Source organism: Syngnathoides biaculeatus, chromosome 12 (assembly GCF_019802595.1).
Source record: "Syngnathoides biaculeatus isolate LvHL_M chromosome 12, ASM1980259v1, whole genome shotgun sequence".
Taxonomy (NCBI): Eukaryota; Metazoa; Chordata; class Actinopteri; order Syngnathiformes; family Syngnathidae; genus Syngnathoides; species Syngnathoides biaculeatus.
This window is the reverse complement of record NC_084651.1, coordinates 30176220-30194435: the sequence shown is the minus strand read 5'-3', so window position 1 is coordinate 30194435 and position 18216 is coordinate 30176220. Positions and strand designations below refer to the sequence as shown.

General features: G+C 46.3%; 1 protein-coding gene across 16 annotated transcripts in view; it reads right to left on the bottom strand.

Annotated features, from left to right (window-relative positions):
* Positions 1-18216, bottom strand: part of nvl (nuclear VCP like) — a 167483-nt gene that overhangs the window by 72377 nt on the left and 76890 nt on the right. For 13 of the 16 annotated variants that reach the window (XR_009797373.1, XR_009797372.1, XR_009797374.1 and 10 more), the window contains 2 exons: positions 14263-14484; positions 12434-12538 (listed from right to left, as the gene is read on the bottom strand). The exons of 1 other annotated variant lie outside the window; for it this stretch is intronic. Coding sequence is in view for 9 of the 15 variants with exons in the window: in XM_061836670.1 (XP_061692654.1) it covers positions 12434-12538; positions 14263-14484 (327 nt within the window). In the remaining 6 variants the exon portion in view is untranslated. The remainder of the gene's footprint in view (positions 1-12433; positions 12539-14262; positions 14485-18216) is intronic. 2 more of the 16 variants (XM_061836667.1, XM_061836668.1) reach the window with 1 other exon arrangement.

Genomic DNA, 18216 nt, shown 5'->3' with positions numbered 1-18216 from the left:
CCTTCTTTCGTGTCCAACCTGGTGTACATGTCTTCATAGGCCTCTTGTTTAGCCTTTGCCACCTCTACCTTTGCCCTACGTCGCATCTCGATGTACTCTTTTCGCCTCTCCTCAGTCCTCTCAGGATCCCACTTCTTCTTCGCTAATCGCTTTCCTTGTATGAGTCCCTGTATATTGGGGTTCCACCACCAAGTCTCCTTCTCTCCTTTCCTACCAGAAGACACACCAAGTACTCTCCTGCCTGTCTCTCTGATTACCTTGCCTGTCGTAGTCCAGGCTTCCGGGAGCTTCTGCTGTCCATCGAGAGCCTGTCTCACTGCTTTCCGAAAGGCCGCACAACATTCTTCCTTTCTCAACTTCCACCACATGGTTCTCTGCTCTACCTTTGTCTTCTTAATCTTCCTACCCACCACCAGAGTCATCCTACACACCACCATCCTATGCTGTCGAGTTACACTCTCCCCTACCACTACTTTACAGTCAGTAATCTCCTTCAGATTACATCGTCGACACAAAATATAATCCACCTGCGTGCTTCTACCTCCGCTCTTGTATGTCACGATATGTTCCTCCCTCTTCTGGAAATAAGTGTTCACTACAGCAATCTTCATTCTTTTTGCAAAGTCCACCACCATCTGTCCCTCAAAATTCCTTTCCTGGATGCCGTACTTACCCATCACTTCTTCATTGCCCCTGTTTCCTTTACCAATATGTCCATTACAATCTGCACCAATCACAACTCTCTCGCTGTCTGGGATCTAGTTCCTTCCAGAATTTCTCTTTCAACTCTAGTTCACATCCTACCTGTGGGGCATAGCCGCTAACCACATTATACATAACACCCTCAATTTCAAATTTTAGTCTCATCACTCGATCTGATACTCTTTTCACCTCCAAGACATTCTTAGACAGCTCTTCCTTTAAAATAACCCCATACTCCATTTCTCTTCCCATCTACTCCGTGGTAGAATAATTTAAACCCTGCTCCTAAACTTCTAGCCTTACTACATTTCCAACTGCTCTCTTGGATACACAGTACATCAACCTTTTTCCTAATCATCATGTCCACCAACTCCTGGGCTTAAAGTCAAGTAAATTGACATTTTTTCAATTGCTTCTGAACTCTCACCTCGTTTTTGATTACCCTGTCTGCAACTGCGATTGGTTGTTGGCCTTGGGTTTTCATCTTAATGTAAAATTTGTTTTCCTTGCTTCCAGTTGTTGACGTGTTTTTGTCGTTTTGCGCAAACTTCCAATGCCTTGAAACCTCTTAATCCATAGTCAATAGCATTCTGAGCCCACGTGCACAATGCTTTACCAGGTCGATCGATTTTGTGAATGAAGTTGCGTAACAGAGTGGCAACTTCCTTCTTTCCAACTGTATCGAAATTTCTCGTTCCATCCAATCCCATCGGAACTTGTGACTATCGATTTCTTTTACTCGATAGGCATCTTTCCTCTTGAGCACCGCCATCGTGTTGACTTGAAAATGGCCCCATGAACCGTCTTGTATACAACAAGCATTTTCATTGGTCAGGAGGAAGACATTCGACCAATCAACAGACGCATACCTAATCTTCCACCTCGCTTCCAAAAGTCAGACCGGAAAATAAACACGCGTGGATTCTGGCACGGGTTACAGTTGGAATATTGCAGAAAAGCTGAGAAGATATTTTTTTTAATCAATGCAATTTAAAAAGACAGAATTCTGGAAAGATGCAGATTAACTATTTAGAATGAAGGTAGCAGTTACGGGATGAAGACCAGGTACCTTCCAGCGGTGTCGCGTGAGGGGCTCTCCTCCTGGGGAGCCTTACGAAGCCTGGTCACTTCACTCTGACTCGCGCCGTGGGAAGTGCCCTTTTCCCTGAGACTTTGCTTCGATCACCTATACTGCCTGCCAATAAGGGTTCCACAGGACCTGCTCCGGCCAGACCCGATATTCAAAGGGACTTCAAGGCTTTATTTGCAATTTCTGCTCGCGTTCTCCCTCGTTAACCCCAGTGGCACAGGCTGATCAAAGCGCCCCCTCTACCTCTATATCTATCAACCCGTCATCCTTTGCTCCTGACATTCTCTCGTCATCTTCTTCTCTCCGGAGGACTTCCCACTTGCGAGTCTAGTGCCTCTGAGGACCGTCCTCAGGCGCCTCGAGTGACTCAACAACAACAACAGCAGCAGCATCATTGTCTTCATAACACCATGATGAACAACTTTTTGGTCTCACTTTAAACTGCTCCCTTTGCACAATTGTCATTGCACTGGTTAATGGGCAACGGGTAAGGGCACACTGTATAATCTTAACATGTGTGGTTTTTTGACACAGTCTAACTGCTCTAAATGCTAGAAGACTATATTTTTACACAACTCTGATTCTTACAAGGAATAGTTTCCCATGAACTGAATATCTATTGTTCTTCATTCTTGTTTGTTTGTTTGTTCTTCTCAGTACTCAACATGAATGTTGTGCCAAAGCGGCAACAACTGCCAGAGACAAATTCCTTACGTGTTGTTCCATACTTGGCCATTAAACGTGATTCTGATTCAATTTCTGAATATTTTACATGAATGATCCTCAGGTAACTGGTTTCAAAATGTTCAGCTGACTACAATTTTGGATCTGAATGTCCTTTCCTTGCAACATAATCTTATCGTGGTGGTGTGGTTGGTGTGTCCCAATGATCCTCGGAGCTAAGTTGTCAGAGGCTTGCATGCAAAAAAGGTCTTAGCTGCGGAACCCGATAAAGAAACCATCACCAGAAACTCCTATGAAGGAGACATTCAATTGATCTAGGTTTCCCTTAGCTGGAGGTGGGGTTCGAAGGCAAGCGTCTGGTGACCAGGCTTGCACCAATTGGGGCACAGCCCGAATGGGTAACATGGGAAAATGAGTGCTGTTCTGTTATTGGACTTTTGTGTTTACCATGCATTGTTCAAAACGAACACCAAGTTGAAACATAAGGGTACCCAAAGGAAACCCTAGATAGCTTTATGATAATCCAGGTGGTGATGTTATCGGCCTTGGGGCCGCATGTCTTGGGCACTCGGGTGAAGAGAGGGGCAGAGCTGCTCACCACCTAATGGTGAGTTGGCTCTGATGGTGGAAAAGATGCTAGTCCAACTTGACAGGCCTAATGTATTGTGAGGGTCTTGCTGGGAATATCTAGCAGAATCCTCTGTCAGAAAGTGTTTCAACTCTCACCTTTGGCAGAGCTTCACCCAAGTCTCAGAGGCGACGGGGGACAAAGAGTACGAGTGGACCTAGTTTCATGCCTGTACTGCTAAGGCAGCTGAAGGGAGGTGTGGCCCGAAGGTGGTTGATGCCTATCATGGTGGCAATCCCGTTGGTGGACACCAGCAGTGAGGGATGCCTTAAAGTTCAAGAAAGACCATGTTCTAATCGGTCATTGCTGAGGTGACTATCTGACACTTTGGTTGGAGTGTGTTCAGTGCGTGTTGTGGTGGAAATCCCTTGAACCAATTGGTGGATGCCAGCGGTAAGGAATACTGTCAAGATGAAGAATTAGAACTTCAATCTTCTTGGCCTGTTGTATTTTTGAGGTAGCCGATGGGTACCGACTGAGCAAGTGGAATGCAGCTTTGGTCATTACAAAGGCAAAAACTTTTGAGTTTGGTGAGGCCATGGCCAGGCTCCCCAACCCCCTGGGGTTGAGGTCACAGATGTGGTTAGAAAGTTTGGTGGAAGGGCAAGTTTGGTCTAGATTGCCAGGATTAATTCAGACTAGTTACCATTGAGGGTTGGACTCCACCAAGGTTTCCAATTGTCACCAGTTCTGTTCACATCTTTTACAGACAGAATTTCTCGGTGCATCCAAGGCATAGAGGGGGTCTAGTTTGGTGGCCTCAGTATTGCATCTTTGCTTTTGCAGATGATGTGGCTGCGTTGGCTTCATCAGGCCGTGATCTCCAACTCTCACTGAAACAGTTCACAGCAGAGTGTGAAGATGCTGGGATGAGAATCACACCTCCAAATCAAAGCCCACAGTAAGGGTGGAGTGCCCTATCTCAGATGGGGATGAGATCCTTCCCCAAGAGATGGAGTTCAAATACTTTGATGGCTTGTTCACAAGTGAGGTAAAAATGGAACAGGAGATTGACAGGCAGATTGATGCAGTGTCTGGAGTAATGTGGACTTTGTATTGCACTGTTTTGTTGAAGGAGAAGCTAAGCCGAAGGTTGAAACTCTCTCTATTAACCATTCGATCTACATTCCTACCCCCAGCTGTGGCCATGAGCTGTGGATCCTGGAAACAAGCACCTGAAAAGAGTTTCCTCTGCAGGGAGTCCAGGCTCTCCCTGAGAGATAGGGTGAGAGGCTCTGTCATCCGGGAGGATCTCAGAGCCTAGTCACTGCTCCTCCGCATGGAGAGGAGACATAAGAGGTAGCTTGGGCATCTCTTTACGTTGCCTCCAGGATACCTCTTTGGTAAAGTGTTCCGGGAACGCACCACCAGAAGGAGACTCCAGGGAATGATCCAGAATAAAACGGAGAGACTTATTCTCCTTGCATGCCTGGGAACGCCTTGGTATCTCCTCCTAAGAGCTGGAGAGGGTGGCTGGGGAAAGAAAAGTCTGGGTGTCCTTGCTAAAGCTACTCCCCCCGTGACCCGACCTTGGATACGTGCAAGTAAATGGATGGGTGGATGGTTCTGAATGTGTAGATGTGATTCAGCTGCTAATCAGTTCTGCTGACACTCTCAGAGTTAAAGGCACGAAACAGTCCCCATATCATGTCTACTTTATTCCATAGAGAGCGTTGTAATTATTAGCAAAGTTCTACCCTTCCCATGTCCAGGTGCATTACCATGCAGCACAAGCCTGTAGTGGGACTTCTTGCTGAGGAGAACGAGAGCTCCTCCACCTAGTTTGACACACTAACACGATGGACATATCATCAGCATTGCGGCAATTAGTAACTTCCGTATCCACGACAGAGGTTGATTTCAAATTTGGAGTTTGCAGTTTCAATGGCATTTGCATGTTTCAGGAAAACTCCACATTATAACGTCTCAGAGAAAAGGAGTCATGCTTCTCATGCAGTTAAGGCCTCTTCATACTCCTGTCGTCATGCGGCCGACACCGCCCGCATTGCATCACGTGATAGACATATTGGCCTCTGTGACCCCTTTGCATCACTTGACACGCACATGGTAAAAATTGTTGCTTTTAGAATGCCAATGGAGATCATTTCTCGTGACTTGTCTGTTTCAGTCAGAAGCTGTGATGACGTACTCAACATTCCTCTGGATTCTAAATACCACCTACGCCATTGCGTTCTTGATCGATTTTGCAACAATATTAAAAGTATCATCTGGTTATCGAGTTCCATTTGTTGTAGCAGACACTGTTCCATTGTTACAGAAGGGAAAGGAAAAACGGCTACCGGAAATGCCCCCCAACTTCACTCTCTCAACTTGGGAGGGGAACTGCAGTACATTTTGAAAATTGTGCATGTGAGATGCATTCATGAATAAAGCCAAACTGCATACTGCATAGCTGCAGTGACGTCACCCCCCGCGTGAGTATAAAGAAGCTGCGATATCCAAACAAACTGGGTAGTCATGGGGGGTTGCTAGTGTGCGTATTGTATGTTGGAAGTAATTGCAGGAGTACATGGCCAAAGTGAAAATGGGAAATCCATCTGTCTCATCAGTGAGGCCAAAATAACTTAAAAGAGAGCGTCCTGGCCATTTCCAAAAACAACAAAATGACAAAATAAAGCAAGTTCCTTTCAGCTTGTCCCGTTAGGGGTTGTCACAGCGTGACATCTCAGATGAATGCTCATATTTGTTTGCAGTTTTTTGCGCCGGATGCCCATCCTGACGGAACCCCTCTTGGGGAGCAGAGGCCTCAGTGAGATATAAAAATCACAATCCGTGGCTGAGCTATGGGGCCTCAACAAAATGAAAAAATAGATTAAGAAAAATAAAAAAGTAACAGATGAAGCATGGAACCTTTAAAGGCTTCACACTGCCTTAGGTGGTCCTTTTCTGTACTCTTTTCTCAAGAGAAACATCAACCATGAAACTCATTTATTACAGCAATGTGCGTTGTTTGTCAAAAGGGAATATGCTCAGCTGTTTTGCGGCTTGCCTGAACGAAATCCAGACTTTCTTTGAAATGAAAGGCATCGAGCATCCTGAGCTAGCCTAAAAAGAGTGGCTCCTCAAGTTTTATTATCTCGTAGATATGACTGAACATCTGAACCAGGTCAACGTGAAAATCCAAGCCATTGGAAATACAGTGCTATCCATTCAACAAGCTGTGTTTGCTTTAGAAAATAAGGTAGAGCCCCTTCATTATGTATCTTAAAACAGGTCAAGTACATTTTGAAAAACTAAGTCAGTTAAAGATGCATGCACGGCAAGTAAGCTCATTCAAGACTTTGATCTCCAGCAGCTAGCTGGCTTCACATCCAATCTCCTACAGTCTTTCAAAGAACGCTTTGGAGAATTTTGTGAGCACACTCGTCTTTCATCACCCATCCAAACAAGTGTTCACTGAACACATCTGACCTGAGTTTACTTTCCTGGTGTCTCTGTCAGAGATTTTGAAGCAGAAGTGGCTGACCTGAAAGCCTCAGACATGGGGTAAAGACGTTTAAGTCACTGAATGAAATCACACAAAGCGAAGTTGACGCGCAAGCACATGTGGACAGAAATGAAAAAACTTCAACCCGAAGACCAGCTGATCTCAAAACTTGGAACGTGCTTCCTGTTGCACACCACAAACTACAGCGTGTAAGTCTTGCTGTATTGACCATGTTTGCTATAAATATGCAAGTGAGCAGTCATTTTCACATCTTAAAAACATCAAGTCCAATCTACGATCACGTTTAACTGATGAAAGTCTCAAACGCTTGCATGAAGGTTAACCTCACCAAGTACCAACCATAGTACAAAGATGTCATGCTCCTGGCATCCTCCCCAGGCTAGGTGTGGTCAGCCAATTAGTCGACACACACCTGCACCCTGTTTCGGCTGATTACACCCAGTACTTATAGGACACGGGGGACAAGTAGTCCTCCGCCAGATCGTTGATTTCCATGCCTCGTTCCCGCAATCCTGTATACCTGACCTACCGTGTACCGACCCTCGCCTGTTCCCTGACCATCCTAGTAAGCCTGCCTCTTCTCATACTGCTGCTTTTCCTGAGTGACTCGCTGATCATTGACCACGGACCGAATAAAGGCTTTCTGTACACTACCTGCTTGCCTCTGGAGTCGTGCATTTGGGTCCGCCCTTGAGCCTCGTTCGTGACAGAACGATCTGGCCACAACATGGACCCAGCCGACTCCGAAGTCATCCGCCGATCGTTACAGTTCCAGAGCAGACGCTTGGCTGAGCAGGAGGCCGCTCACCAGGTAACGAATCAACGTCTCCATGAGATCTGTGCCCGGCTGGAGCTGTGGCTATAGCATCCCAAGCTAGCGTGGCTGCTACGCTGACGATGGTCACTCCGCCTGTCGCTCCGCGTACACCCGTTCCGCCTGTTACGGAGCCCCCCCATGCCAGCATAACTTAGCTCTCCCGACCGGAACGTTTCTCAGGCGACGTCAAGCCCTTCCCTGTGCAGTGCGACCTCCAATTCGAACTGCAGGCGTCCGCTTTCTCCATGGACCGCTCCCGGATGGCCTTTGTCATTTCCCACATGACGGGGAGGGCGGAGGCGTGGGCCACTGCAGAATGGAGTCGCGACTCCGTGATCTGCCGTTCATGGATGACGTTCGTCTGCGCGCTCAGTATTCCTGTATGCGGCTCCGGAACGCAAGGCGGCGGTCTGACTCATGACAATTCGCCAAGGCCGTTGCCGTGTGTCAGACTAAGCTATCGAATTCCGGATCCGGGCCGCCGAGAGCCGGTGGAATGAGGAAGCTCTCCATGACGCCTTCTACCAGGGACTTTCCCCACGGATCCGTGGCCACCTCATTGCCGTGGATCTTCCGCCTTGCTGGACGCTCTCATTGCACTGACCCTCAAGGTGGATCAGCGCTTGGCCGTGCAGGGGCAGATGGACGGCATGACTGAGGAGGAGACGGAGAGGCTCAGCCCGTTCGCTTCCCAGCCGCCCACGCTGCTTACTACGTCGGAACCCATGCAAGTGGAGGGGCTCGGCAGTTCAGCGGAGGAGCGCTTACGCCGCCGACAAGAAGGGCGTTGTTTCTACTGTGGTCGTCTCGGACACTTAATCTCCCGCTGCCCGGTTCGACCGAAGCGCTCTGACCTTAAGATCTCTACGACGGTGAGTGTGCGGTATACTGGCGCTGAGTCAGGGCAGTCGCTTTTGCACCTCACCATAGGAACGGACTCTCACTCGTGCTTAGTGACCGCGTTCATTGACTCCGGTTCAGATCCTAACCTAATTAATCCCCGTGTGGTCGAAGCGTTGCGTACGGCAAACTTCCCCTGGTCGAAGCGTTGCGTGCGCAACCTTCCCCACACAGCGTCTTCGTATTGCTTACGCCGCCAACGGCAAGTTCCTCTGCCGCGTTACACACCACACACAAACCTTACGTATGGACTTTCTGGACACACACGTTTTTAACTCTAGCAGCAGTGATATAATCGTGGGGAGCCCGTGGCTCAAGAGACACAACCCCAACATTGACTGGGTCACGGGTCGGATAATGGCATGGGGTGAGGACTTTCACAAGCAGTGTCTCGCTGCTGAGGATGGAGGGATTCAAGTTGCTGAACTGAGTACCGCCTCCGAATTAGCCACAGTGCCCTCTTGCTACCATGATTTAAAGGAGTTTTTTTCTGAGTCCAAGGCAAAATCTCTGCCGCCGCATCGGCCTTATGACTGCACTATCGAATTCCTTCTAGGCACCTCACCTCCCAGGGGGAGACTGTTCTCTTTGACAGGACCGGAGCACCAGGCAATGAGGGATTACGTCAAGGAGTCTCTGGCAACCGGACTCATTCGCCCATTTTCCTCACAAGCCGAAGCAGGGTATTTTTCGTTAAGAAGGACTCCACTTTACGACCCTGCATCGACTATCGAGGCTTGAATGGCATCACTGTCAAGAACAGGTACCCCTTGGCCTTAATCGCTACAGCATTTGAACTCCTTCAAGGTGCCCGGATCGTCACCAAATTAGACTTGCGCAGCGCATATCATCTGGTGCGGATCCGGGAAGGCGACGAATGGAAGACGGCTTTCAACACTCCCACGGGGCATTACGAGTATCTGGTGATGCCCTTCGGACTGACCAATGCCCCGGCCGTCTTCCAAAACTTTATTAATGACGTGCTTCGGGAGTTCCTGAACAAAAACGTATTTGTATACCTAGACGACATTCTCATCTTCTTAGCAGACTTGACCTCCCATATCCGACAGGTCAGAGAGGTGCTCCAGCGTCTCTTGCAGCACCAACTGTTCGTGAAATGGGAAAAGTGCGAGTTCCACCGAGAATCCGTGGCCTTTCTGGGCTTCATCCTGGCAGAGGGGGAGATACGGATGGATCCCGGGAAGATCGACGTGGTGCTTCGGTGGCCCACCCCCGCCAGCAGGAGGGATGTGCAGAGGTTCATTGGCTTCGCACATTTCTACAGAAAGTTCATTCGGAACTTCAGCGCCGTGGCCGCCCCTCTGCACGCTCTCACCTCTCCGCACAACGTTTTCGAATGGTCCCCGACCTGCCAGGAGGCCTTTAATAAACTTTAGGCAAGTTTCACCACCGCACCCATCCTCATTATCCCGGATCCGGATCGCCAGTTCATGGTGGAGGTGGACGCGTCGGACTCGGGAATTGGAGCCATCTTGTCGCAGCGGAGTCCCAAAGACGGAAGGATCCAGCCGTGTGGATTCCTGTCTAGGAGGCTAACCCCGGCAGAGAGAAACTACGACGTGGGGGATCGCGAACTGCTGGCGGTCAAGACGGCTATGGAGAAGTGGAGGCATTGGCTGGAGGGTTCACAAGTACCGTTCGTGGTCCTCACCGACCACAAAAATCTAGAGTACCTGAGGACCGCGAAGCGGTTGAACGCCCGCCAGGCCAGGTGGGCTCTCATCTACCCGCTTCCGCTGCACTCTGTCCTTCCGCCCAGGTTCCAAGAACGGAAAGCCGGACGCCCACTCACGGATCCATAAGGGGAGCGGACGGAGTCAGTAGCAGCTCCTATCCTGCCAGAGGCGTGCTTTGTGTCCGGCTTCACCTGGGCGGTCGAGTCGCGCGTGAAGGAGGCCCTGGGAGAGACGCCGCCGCCCGCAGATTGTCCGTCTGATCGCCTGTTCGGCGTTACATCACTTCGGGGAGATGTCGTCAACTGGGACAACAAACAAGAACAAGACGGTCTGCCACCCGGGTATGGCAAAAACTCGTTCTGTGGTCCAACAGAGATTCTGGTGGCCCAACCTCAGCAAAGACGTGAAGGAATTCGTCAATGCCTGCCCAGTGTGTGCGGCCAATAAGACGACCATTTTACGACCAATGGGTGAGTTGGGGCCGCTGTCCATCCCTTTCCGGCCTACCGTCCTCTCAGAGAAACACAGTTGAGCTGTCTGTAGTAGACAGATTCTCCAAGATGGTTTACTTTGTGCCATTTCCTGGAAGGAATTGTACACCCTCATCGGCGCTTTGGCTAGTGTAACTTCGGGCCATCATCCGGAGTCTAACGGCCAAACAGAGAGGGTAAATAAGGAATTAGAGACAGGACATCGATGCTTAGCTTCTAGGGACCAGAGCACGTGGAGCCAGCACCTCAAATGGGTTGAGTATGCCCACAACTCCCTACCCTCCGCCTCAACAGGTATGGCTCCACTCCACGTTGTGCACGGCTATCCTCCCTCTGTTTCCCTCCTTGGCCACAGACTCCGCGGTGCCGTCGGCCCTGGCAGTGGTATGGCACTGCAAACGGACCTGGGAGGCAGCCCAGAGGACGCTGCTGCACATGGGCAAAATCTACAAGTCCGCAGCGGACCGCAAGGAGAGCCGCACCTGAACTCAGGGTGGGGCAGCGAGTGTGGCTCTCTACCAAGGATCTCCCGCTGCGGATGGAATCCTGCAAACTTGCTACCAGGTTCGTTGGTCCGTTCCCAATCACCAAAATCATTAACCCGGTCGCCGTATCACTCAGACTGCCCAGGTCCATGAGGGTGCACCCTACGTTCCACGTCGGCAGACTACGCCCGAATCGTCCTTCGCCCCTGGCCCCCTCCGACCAAACACCCCCCGCATGGTGAACGGCGGGCCGGTGTACACGGTGCGCCGGTTGCTATCTTCCCGCCGCAGAGGAAGGGGGTTCCAGTACCTGGTGGATTGGGAGGGATATGGACCGGAGGAGCACTCTTGGATCCCCTCGCGCTTCATTGAGGACCCCTCCCTCATCGAGGACTTTTACGCGACCCATCCAGACGCTCCTGGGCCGTTGGGAGCCGGCCGTTGAGGGGGGGGGTGGGGTACTGTCATGCTCCTGGCATCCTCCCAGGCTGGGTGTGGTCAGCCAATTAGTCGACACACACCTGCACCCTGTTTCGGCTGATTACACCCAGTACTTATAGGACATGGGGGACAACTAGTCCTTCGCCAGATCTTTGATTCCCATGCCTCGTTCCTGCAATCCTGTGTACCTGACCTACCGTGTACCGACCCTCGCCTGTTGCCTGACCATCCTAGTAAGCCTGCCTCTTCTCATACTGCTGCTTTTCCTGACTGACTTGGTGATCATTGACCACGGACCGAATAAAGGCTTTCTGTACACTACCTGCTTGCCTCTGGAGTCGTGCATTTGGGTCCGCCCTCGAGCCTCGTCCGTGACAAAAGACAGCAAATCCATGCAGAACCAGAAGTCACATTAATGGTAAGTATTATAACATTATTTAAAAGAGTAAATTCAAAGGCTTATTATACTGACATTTAGTTGACCACTTTTAAAATCTATGGCTCTCACTGAAATAAATTTCCAAATAATTTGCTTTAATGGCTCTTTTAGTGAAATAGGTTCCGAGTTAGCGTTAGGATGAATCCGCTTTCCTCCTCTTCTTTGTCTTCAACCCAAAGTAGCTGAATTTCCACCGACGCCCTGCAGGTTACCGGTGCAAGGGGCGGACATTGTTAACCTGGGCCACGACTGATCCGGTATGGGATTCTTCAGAAGAAGACTCTTATTTGTTTGGGAAAGTTTTAAGATAGACGCCATTCCTAACACAACCCGCTGCATTTATCTGGGCTTGGAACTGGCATACAGATTGCATATACCGCAAATGTGTACTCAATTTACAGAGAGCAAAGTCTCTCACGTTTAATTAATAAACTGGTAACAACTTGTCATAAAAACCTGACCTGAACAAGAGAAACAGTTGTCATTTTCAAATTCATCAATGCAAAATGTCCTAAATCATTTGAAAAGACACAACGTACAATGTTTTCTTAACTCAGTGTTATTGTTATAATACTTGTGTTTTTGGGAACCTTAGCAAGAAGAGTTTTTCCACAGCCTGGGGGACCGGCCAGCAGTACTCCTGATGGAGCACTCAACCCTAGAGCCCTGAATTGCTCAGGAGAACGTACTGGAGCCTGCATGACACATGGATGATATATTTAATTTCCAATTAATTATGATGGTGATACAGTCACCTCCAAAGGCATTGGAACGACAAAGTCAATTTCTTTGTTTTTGTTGTATACTGAAGATATTTAGGGTTTCAGATTAAAAGATGAGATAAAAACTCAGATTTTCAGATGTTATTTCATGGGATTTACATCTACAACAACTCATGAAACAACTCATGATAGCAAAACTTTTGATCAAACCCACCCAACTTTTCAAGTGAGCATAAGTATTGGCACTTGACGGGTGTTTGTAGTTGCGCTGGTTGCTTTTAAAAGGTTCCCTTTTAGATTTCTTAAATCTTAGGTAGTGCTTGTTTTTGTCTTTGGTCTTCACCTGTGAAAACGGCATTTGGTGTTAACCAGAGATCTTTCTGGCGATGGGAGAAACCCATTTTCAAGCTGAAAGAGGGGAAAAAAAAATCAGAGCTATTGCAAAAGAAAAAAAAATGGGGATAAGCAACAATTTGGAATGTCTTGGAAAAAAAAATTGTAGTCTATTGAGCAACAGACATTGAACAGGTTGGCCAAGTGTATTATCGGGAGTTGATGTCAGAAACACTGTGACAAGTCTGAAGAAATAAAAGACGAGTCAGTGACATCTCTCTAAACCTCCAGAGTGCAGAGGTGAAGGTAGAAAAATCCACTTATCAAATTAGACAGAAGAAATAGACAGGCGATACCACACGATGCAAATCACTCAGCAAAAAGAATCTGAACACCAGATTGGATTTTGTAAAGTAGTCCCGAGAGGAACCACAAATGTTTTGGAAGAAAGTCTTATTGACTGATGAGAACAAGATTAACCTCTACCACAGTGATGTAAAGGCCAAAGTGTGGAGAAAGAAAAGATTTGGGTATGATCCAAAACACACAAGCTGTGAAGCATTGTGGACTTAATGTCAAGGTGTGAATGACTGCTTCTGGAATGGGCTCACTCGTCACTAGAATTCTGAAATCTACAAAATCTTTTCTAGAAATTTGCAGAAAAATTCATCAATCCTTATCGGGAGCTGCTTTATCATGCAACAAGACAGTGACCTAAAAGATTCAAAACAACAAAGGAATTCATCGGGGAGTAAAAGTGGACAGGCTTGGACGAAACATTTCCCAAATAGAGGAAGCATTTCACATCCTGAAAAGGATACAGAAGTGTGAAACTGCCAGAAACAAACAAGAACAGAAAGAGGCTGCAGTAAGGGTCGAGAAAAGCATTTTAGATGAAGAATGCAACAGTGTGGTAGAGTCAAAGGATCACAGGCTTGATGCAGAATATGTAAGTGAGGGTTAGGCCTAAAAAAACAATATCAAATGTTATTCACTATAATGCCAATAATTTTGCTCACTTGAAAGGTGGGTGGCTTCAAACAAAAAGAGGTGTCCTGAATTTTCCCACAACAGATCTACACGTAAATACCATTGAATAAAAGCTAGAATTCTGAACTTTTGTCTCATTCATCTTTTCATCTGAAACTCAAATGTCTTTAGGACAACAAAAACCTTGCCATTCCAATACTTTTGGAGGGGAGCCTCATTGTCAGTGCCGTGAAACAAGTACCTTGCAGTGACATTTAAATAGAAATGTCAGGCTATAAATTTTATACAATAAGAGAACACAAGGAACAGACAAAGCAATTGTGCAGTGAAGTGGAATATAAAAAAAAAACCTAACAGATCTAAAACTGGTTTACCAGGATAGCCATTGTCAGTTCTTCTCTTATTTCATGAAGGGCTCCCACATCATCCCAAGTGACATCTGGGACAGTTGCAAAACCCTCCCTCTTGGCGGAAGGCTGCACACTAGAAAGAGATGCCTCAAAATCTGACATGATGATAGAGAGGCTGGTCAGCTCATGCTCTGGCAGAGTTTTAGTGTTCTTCAGCAATTGCAGCAGGTGCCAAAGGTCACCCTGCTAGACAGAACACAAACCGCCATAATGTGAGTAAATGTGGATCAAAACAGATTTGAGGCACAGAGATTGAGCCATAAAACAACAAGTTAACTTGCTGGGGTGAGAGGCCATGTTTGCCATATAATTTGGGATAGTATTGAGCCGCCTTGTCAAATTCTTATACATTTACATAGTTCCGTACTATAAGATCAAACAAATACAACCAACGTGAATTTAAAATGTTTTTTTTTTTTTTAATTGTGGCCCCATTTATGAAGGGAAAACAAGCTATTTAAAGTTACCTGGCCCTGTGAGAAAAAATAAATTACCCCCCCCCCGTTAAATTAATTGTGGGCAATGAGAATTTTTTTGGTTACTTTTCTCTATTCAGATTTGTCCAAGAAAACAATCACTCAAACAGAATGTGTACCGACAAAATCAAATCGGAGAAAAGATTTTGAAAAAAAAAAAAAAAAAAAAAAAAAAGCACGAGGCTTGAATATTTCGGAGGGGCTCAGTATTGAGCCGCTACTTCTCTGCGTTGAGAGGAGCCAGATGGGGTGGGTGGGGCACCTGATTCAGATGCCTCCCGGACGCCTCCCTGGTGAAGCGTTCCGGCACCTCCCACCGGAAAGAGACCCGGGAATGACCCAGGACAAGCTGGAGAGACTGCGTCTCTCAGCTGGCCTGTTAACGCCTTGTGATCCCCCCGGAAAAGCTGGATGAAGTGGCTGGGGATAGGGAAGTCTGGGCATCCCTGCTGGAGCTACTGACTCCGCAACCTGTATCGGAGAAGCGGAAAAAGATGGATGGGTGGATGGAAAATGACACGTTCCAAAGAAATTCCAGAACAGTCAAAAAACAAAGTAATTGACATCAATCGTTATGGAAAGGGTTACAAAAGCCATTTCAAAAGTTTTACGATTCCTGCGAACCACAGGGAGAGCCTTTATCCTGACATTCAGAAAACACGGAACAGCGGTGAATCATCTCAGGAATGGCCAGCCTCCCGAGATTACCCTGAGAGAACAGCTATGACTCATCCAAGAGGCCACAAATAAACTGAGGAAAATTTCTAAAGAACTGCAGGACTTTCCCCCATCTCAGTTAAGGTCAGTATTCATGATAACAATAAGGAAAAGACGAGGCAAAAATGGCATCCACAGAGTTCCAAGGTGAAAACCGCTGCTGACCAAAAAGAACAAAGGCCTTCCTTACGTTCCCATGATTAAATAAATAAATAAAACATCTGAAAGATTCCCAATACTTTTGGGAGAATGGACTGACAAGATGAAAGTCAAACTTTTTGAAAGGTGTGTGTCGGGCATAGAGCCGTGCACGTGACGTCACCATTTTCACGGCGCCATATTGCCGCTCAAACTAAAAAAAAAAAAAAAAAAGTCAGTCGCAGAAAGGTTTACGGAAGTTAACATGTGGCCGTAATACACTTCCGTGTACGGAGATGACTCCCTGTCCACGATGTTTTTCCTAGTCATAGTGAATTAATGCGAGTTTGTGTAAAACCAGCGGTCATTTATTTAAATATTGGTATTTGTATTGAAAAAATGAGAAGAGTATAGATTTTGTGCATGTGATGGATGGTGCCCAACGAAATACATATGCCTGTGTAGCGATCATATCAGGTAGGAATTCTTCTTAAGAAGTATTTATAACGCCAAATTGACTAATTTGAGAACAACGCGTATTTAAAAAAAAAAAAAAAGTCAAGAATGGTTTACGGAGGCAAGCGTGTATCAGCAATACGCTTCAGTGTTTGGAGGCTATTTTTTTTTTCCCGGTCATAGTTAATGAATGCTAGTTTGTGTAAAACCAGGTGTTATTTATGTAAATATTAGTATTTGTATTGAAAAAAATCTGAGTGGGTAAATCACTATGGAGGATTTATTCCTGATTGAGAACAGATCCAGCAACGAAGTATTTGTATGCATCCAGACTTTTAAACGCTTTTGAACTTTTCGGTGTAAATCTCGATGACTTACTCACCAGATACATGTGTACATCCAGTTGTCCAAGACAAGCGGAAGTGAATTAATTCTTTATTTCTTATCGGCAAAAACCGACTTCGTCATTAAATATGGATGTCTCTAATTTTTCTACGTACCTTAGTGAATTATCACCTTCTAAATGTTTAACGGTATCGGACAAAACTATGGATGTCGTGCTATAAGACATTTTCGTTTTGTCTCAAACGGAATTAACTGTGAACAATGCTTTGTTAGACTGGCATTATGGCAATGTCATGTGATTTTATGATGGAGGTGCACGAGTTCTATATCTGCTGTAAATGTAGTATTTCAGAAAAAGATCATTATACCAAAAACCAAATGCGGTGGTAGAGTGATGGGTTTAGGATGCTTTTCTCCTTTAGGACCTGGACAACTTGTGATCAACAAACCCTTAAACGGTGGTCTTGAACAGAAAATCCTGAAGGAGACTGTTAAGCCGCAAGTTTGTGAGCTCCAGCTGCACTCCACATGAGGTTCTGCAGCAGGATAATGGACCAAACACGCCTGCAAATCAAATTCTGAATGTCTTAAAGAAACAAAATGAAGGTCTTGGTGTGGCCTGGTTAAAGTCCAAGACTTGAATACGATTCTAAGGCAGTCGCATGCTCTGAAAAGAACGTTCATGCTGGAAAACCCTCAATTTTTGCTGAAATCAAACAAGTCTGCAAGGACGAGTAAACCATATAAGCGCCAGAGATGTGAACGGCTCATTGTCAGTGATAGAAAACACTTGGTTCAAGTCGTTGTTGATGTGGATGGCTCAACCAGTTCTTATGTTTAAGGGCCCACTACTTTTTCACACAGGGCCGTAAGAATTGTTTATGTCCCCTTCATGAATAAAATAATTCAAAAACAGCATTTGAAGTTTACTTGGGTTATATACATATTTTCCCAATATTTATGTTTCTTTGATGATATTTAACATTCAACTGAGGAAACGCTGCCACAATATAATTTGAGATGGACACCAATACTTTTTCATCTCACTCAACAGAGGATATATCCATTCATCCATTTTCTGTAACACTTTTCCTCAGTAGAGTCACAGTGGTGCTGGAGCCTTTCCCAGATATCTTCGTGCGAGAGGCGGGGTACACTGGTTGCCAGTTCAGGGTATAAGCTCAAACAGAGGTTATAGTGCACACCAAATTCCCGGTTGTTGTTAAAAATATTATTAGAAAAAATTGTTTCCACACATCCTGGATGTAAGTTTTCGGTAAAGGCTCGTCTCGCCAACCTGGATAATATATGACAGACTAGGACAGGGGTGCCCAGACTTTTTTTTATTACCCCAAGATCTACTTGTCAAGCAGCCAGCCTGTCGCGATCTACCGACAGGCGGTTGGTGGGTGTCAATCCTCCCTCTAATTTTTTTACATGGCTGATCAATCGCACTAATAAGCCCATGAGCGAGCCCTTTGACCAGTGTGAGCAACATCAGATGTAAGCACTGTGGTCAGATCAGTCTCATCCATTGAAGTTACACGGGTCATTAAAAGATGCAGATTACAGCATTTACAGTCGCATTGGAACATTTTTAAGAACAATTTTGTGTTTTTGCAAAATTACAATGAAAATGTCAACATACGAAAAAATATATTGCTAACCAAACCAAGCCACCTATGAACTATAAATTTGAAAGGTCGCTTCCAACTTTGTTTCATTTTTGTTTTAATCCAAAATATCGCCGCCTTTTTTTCTTGGTGTAAAAACAGAATCATTGCTT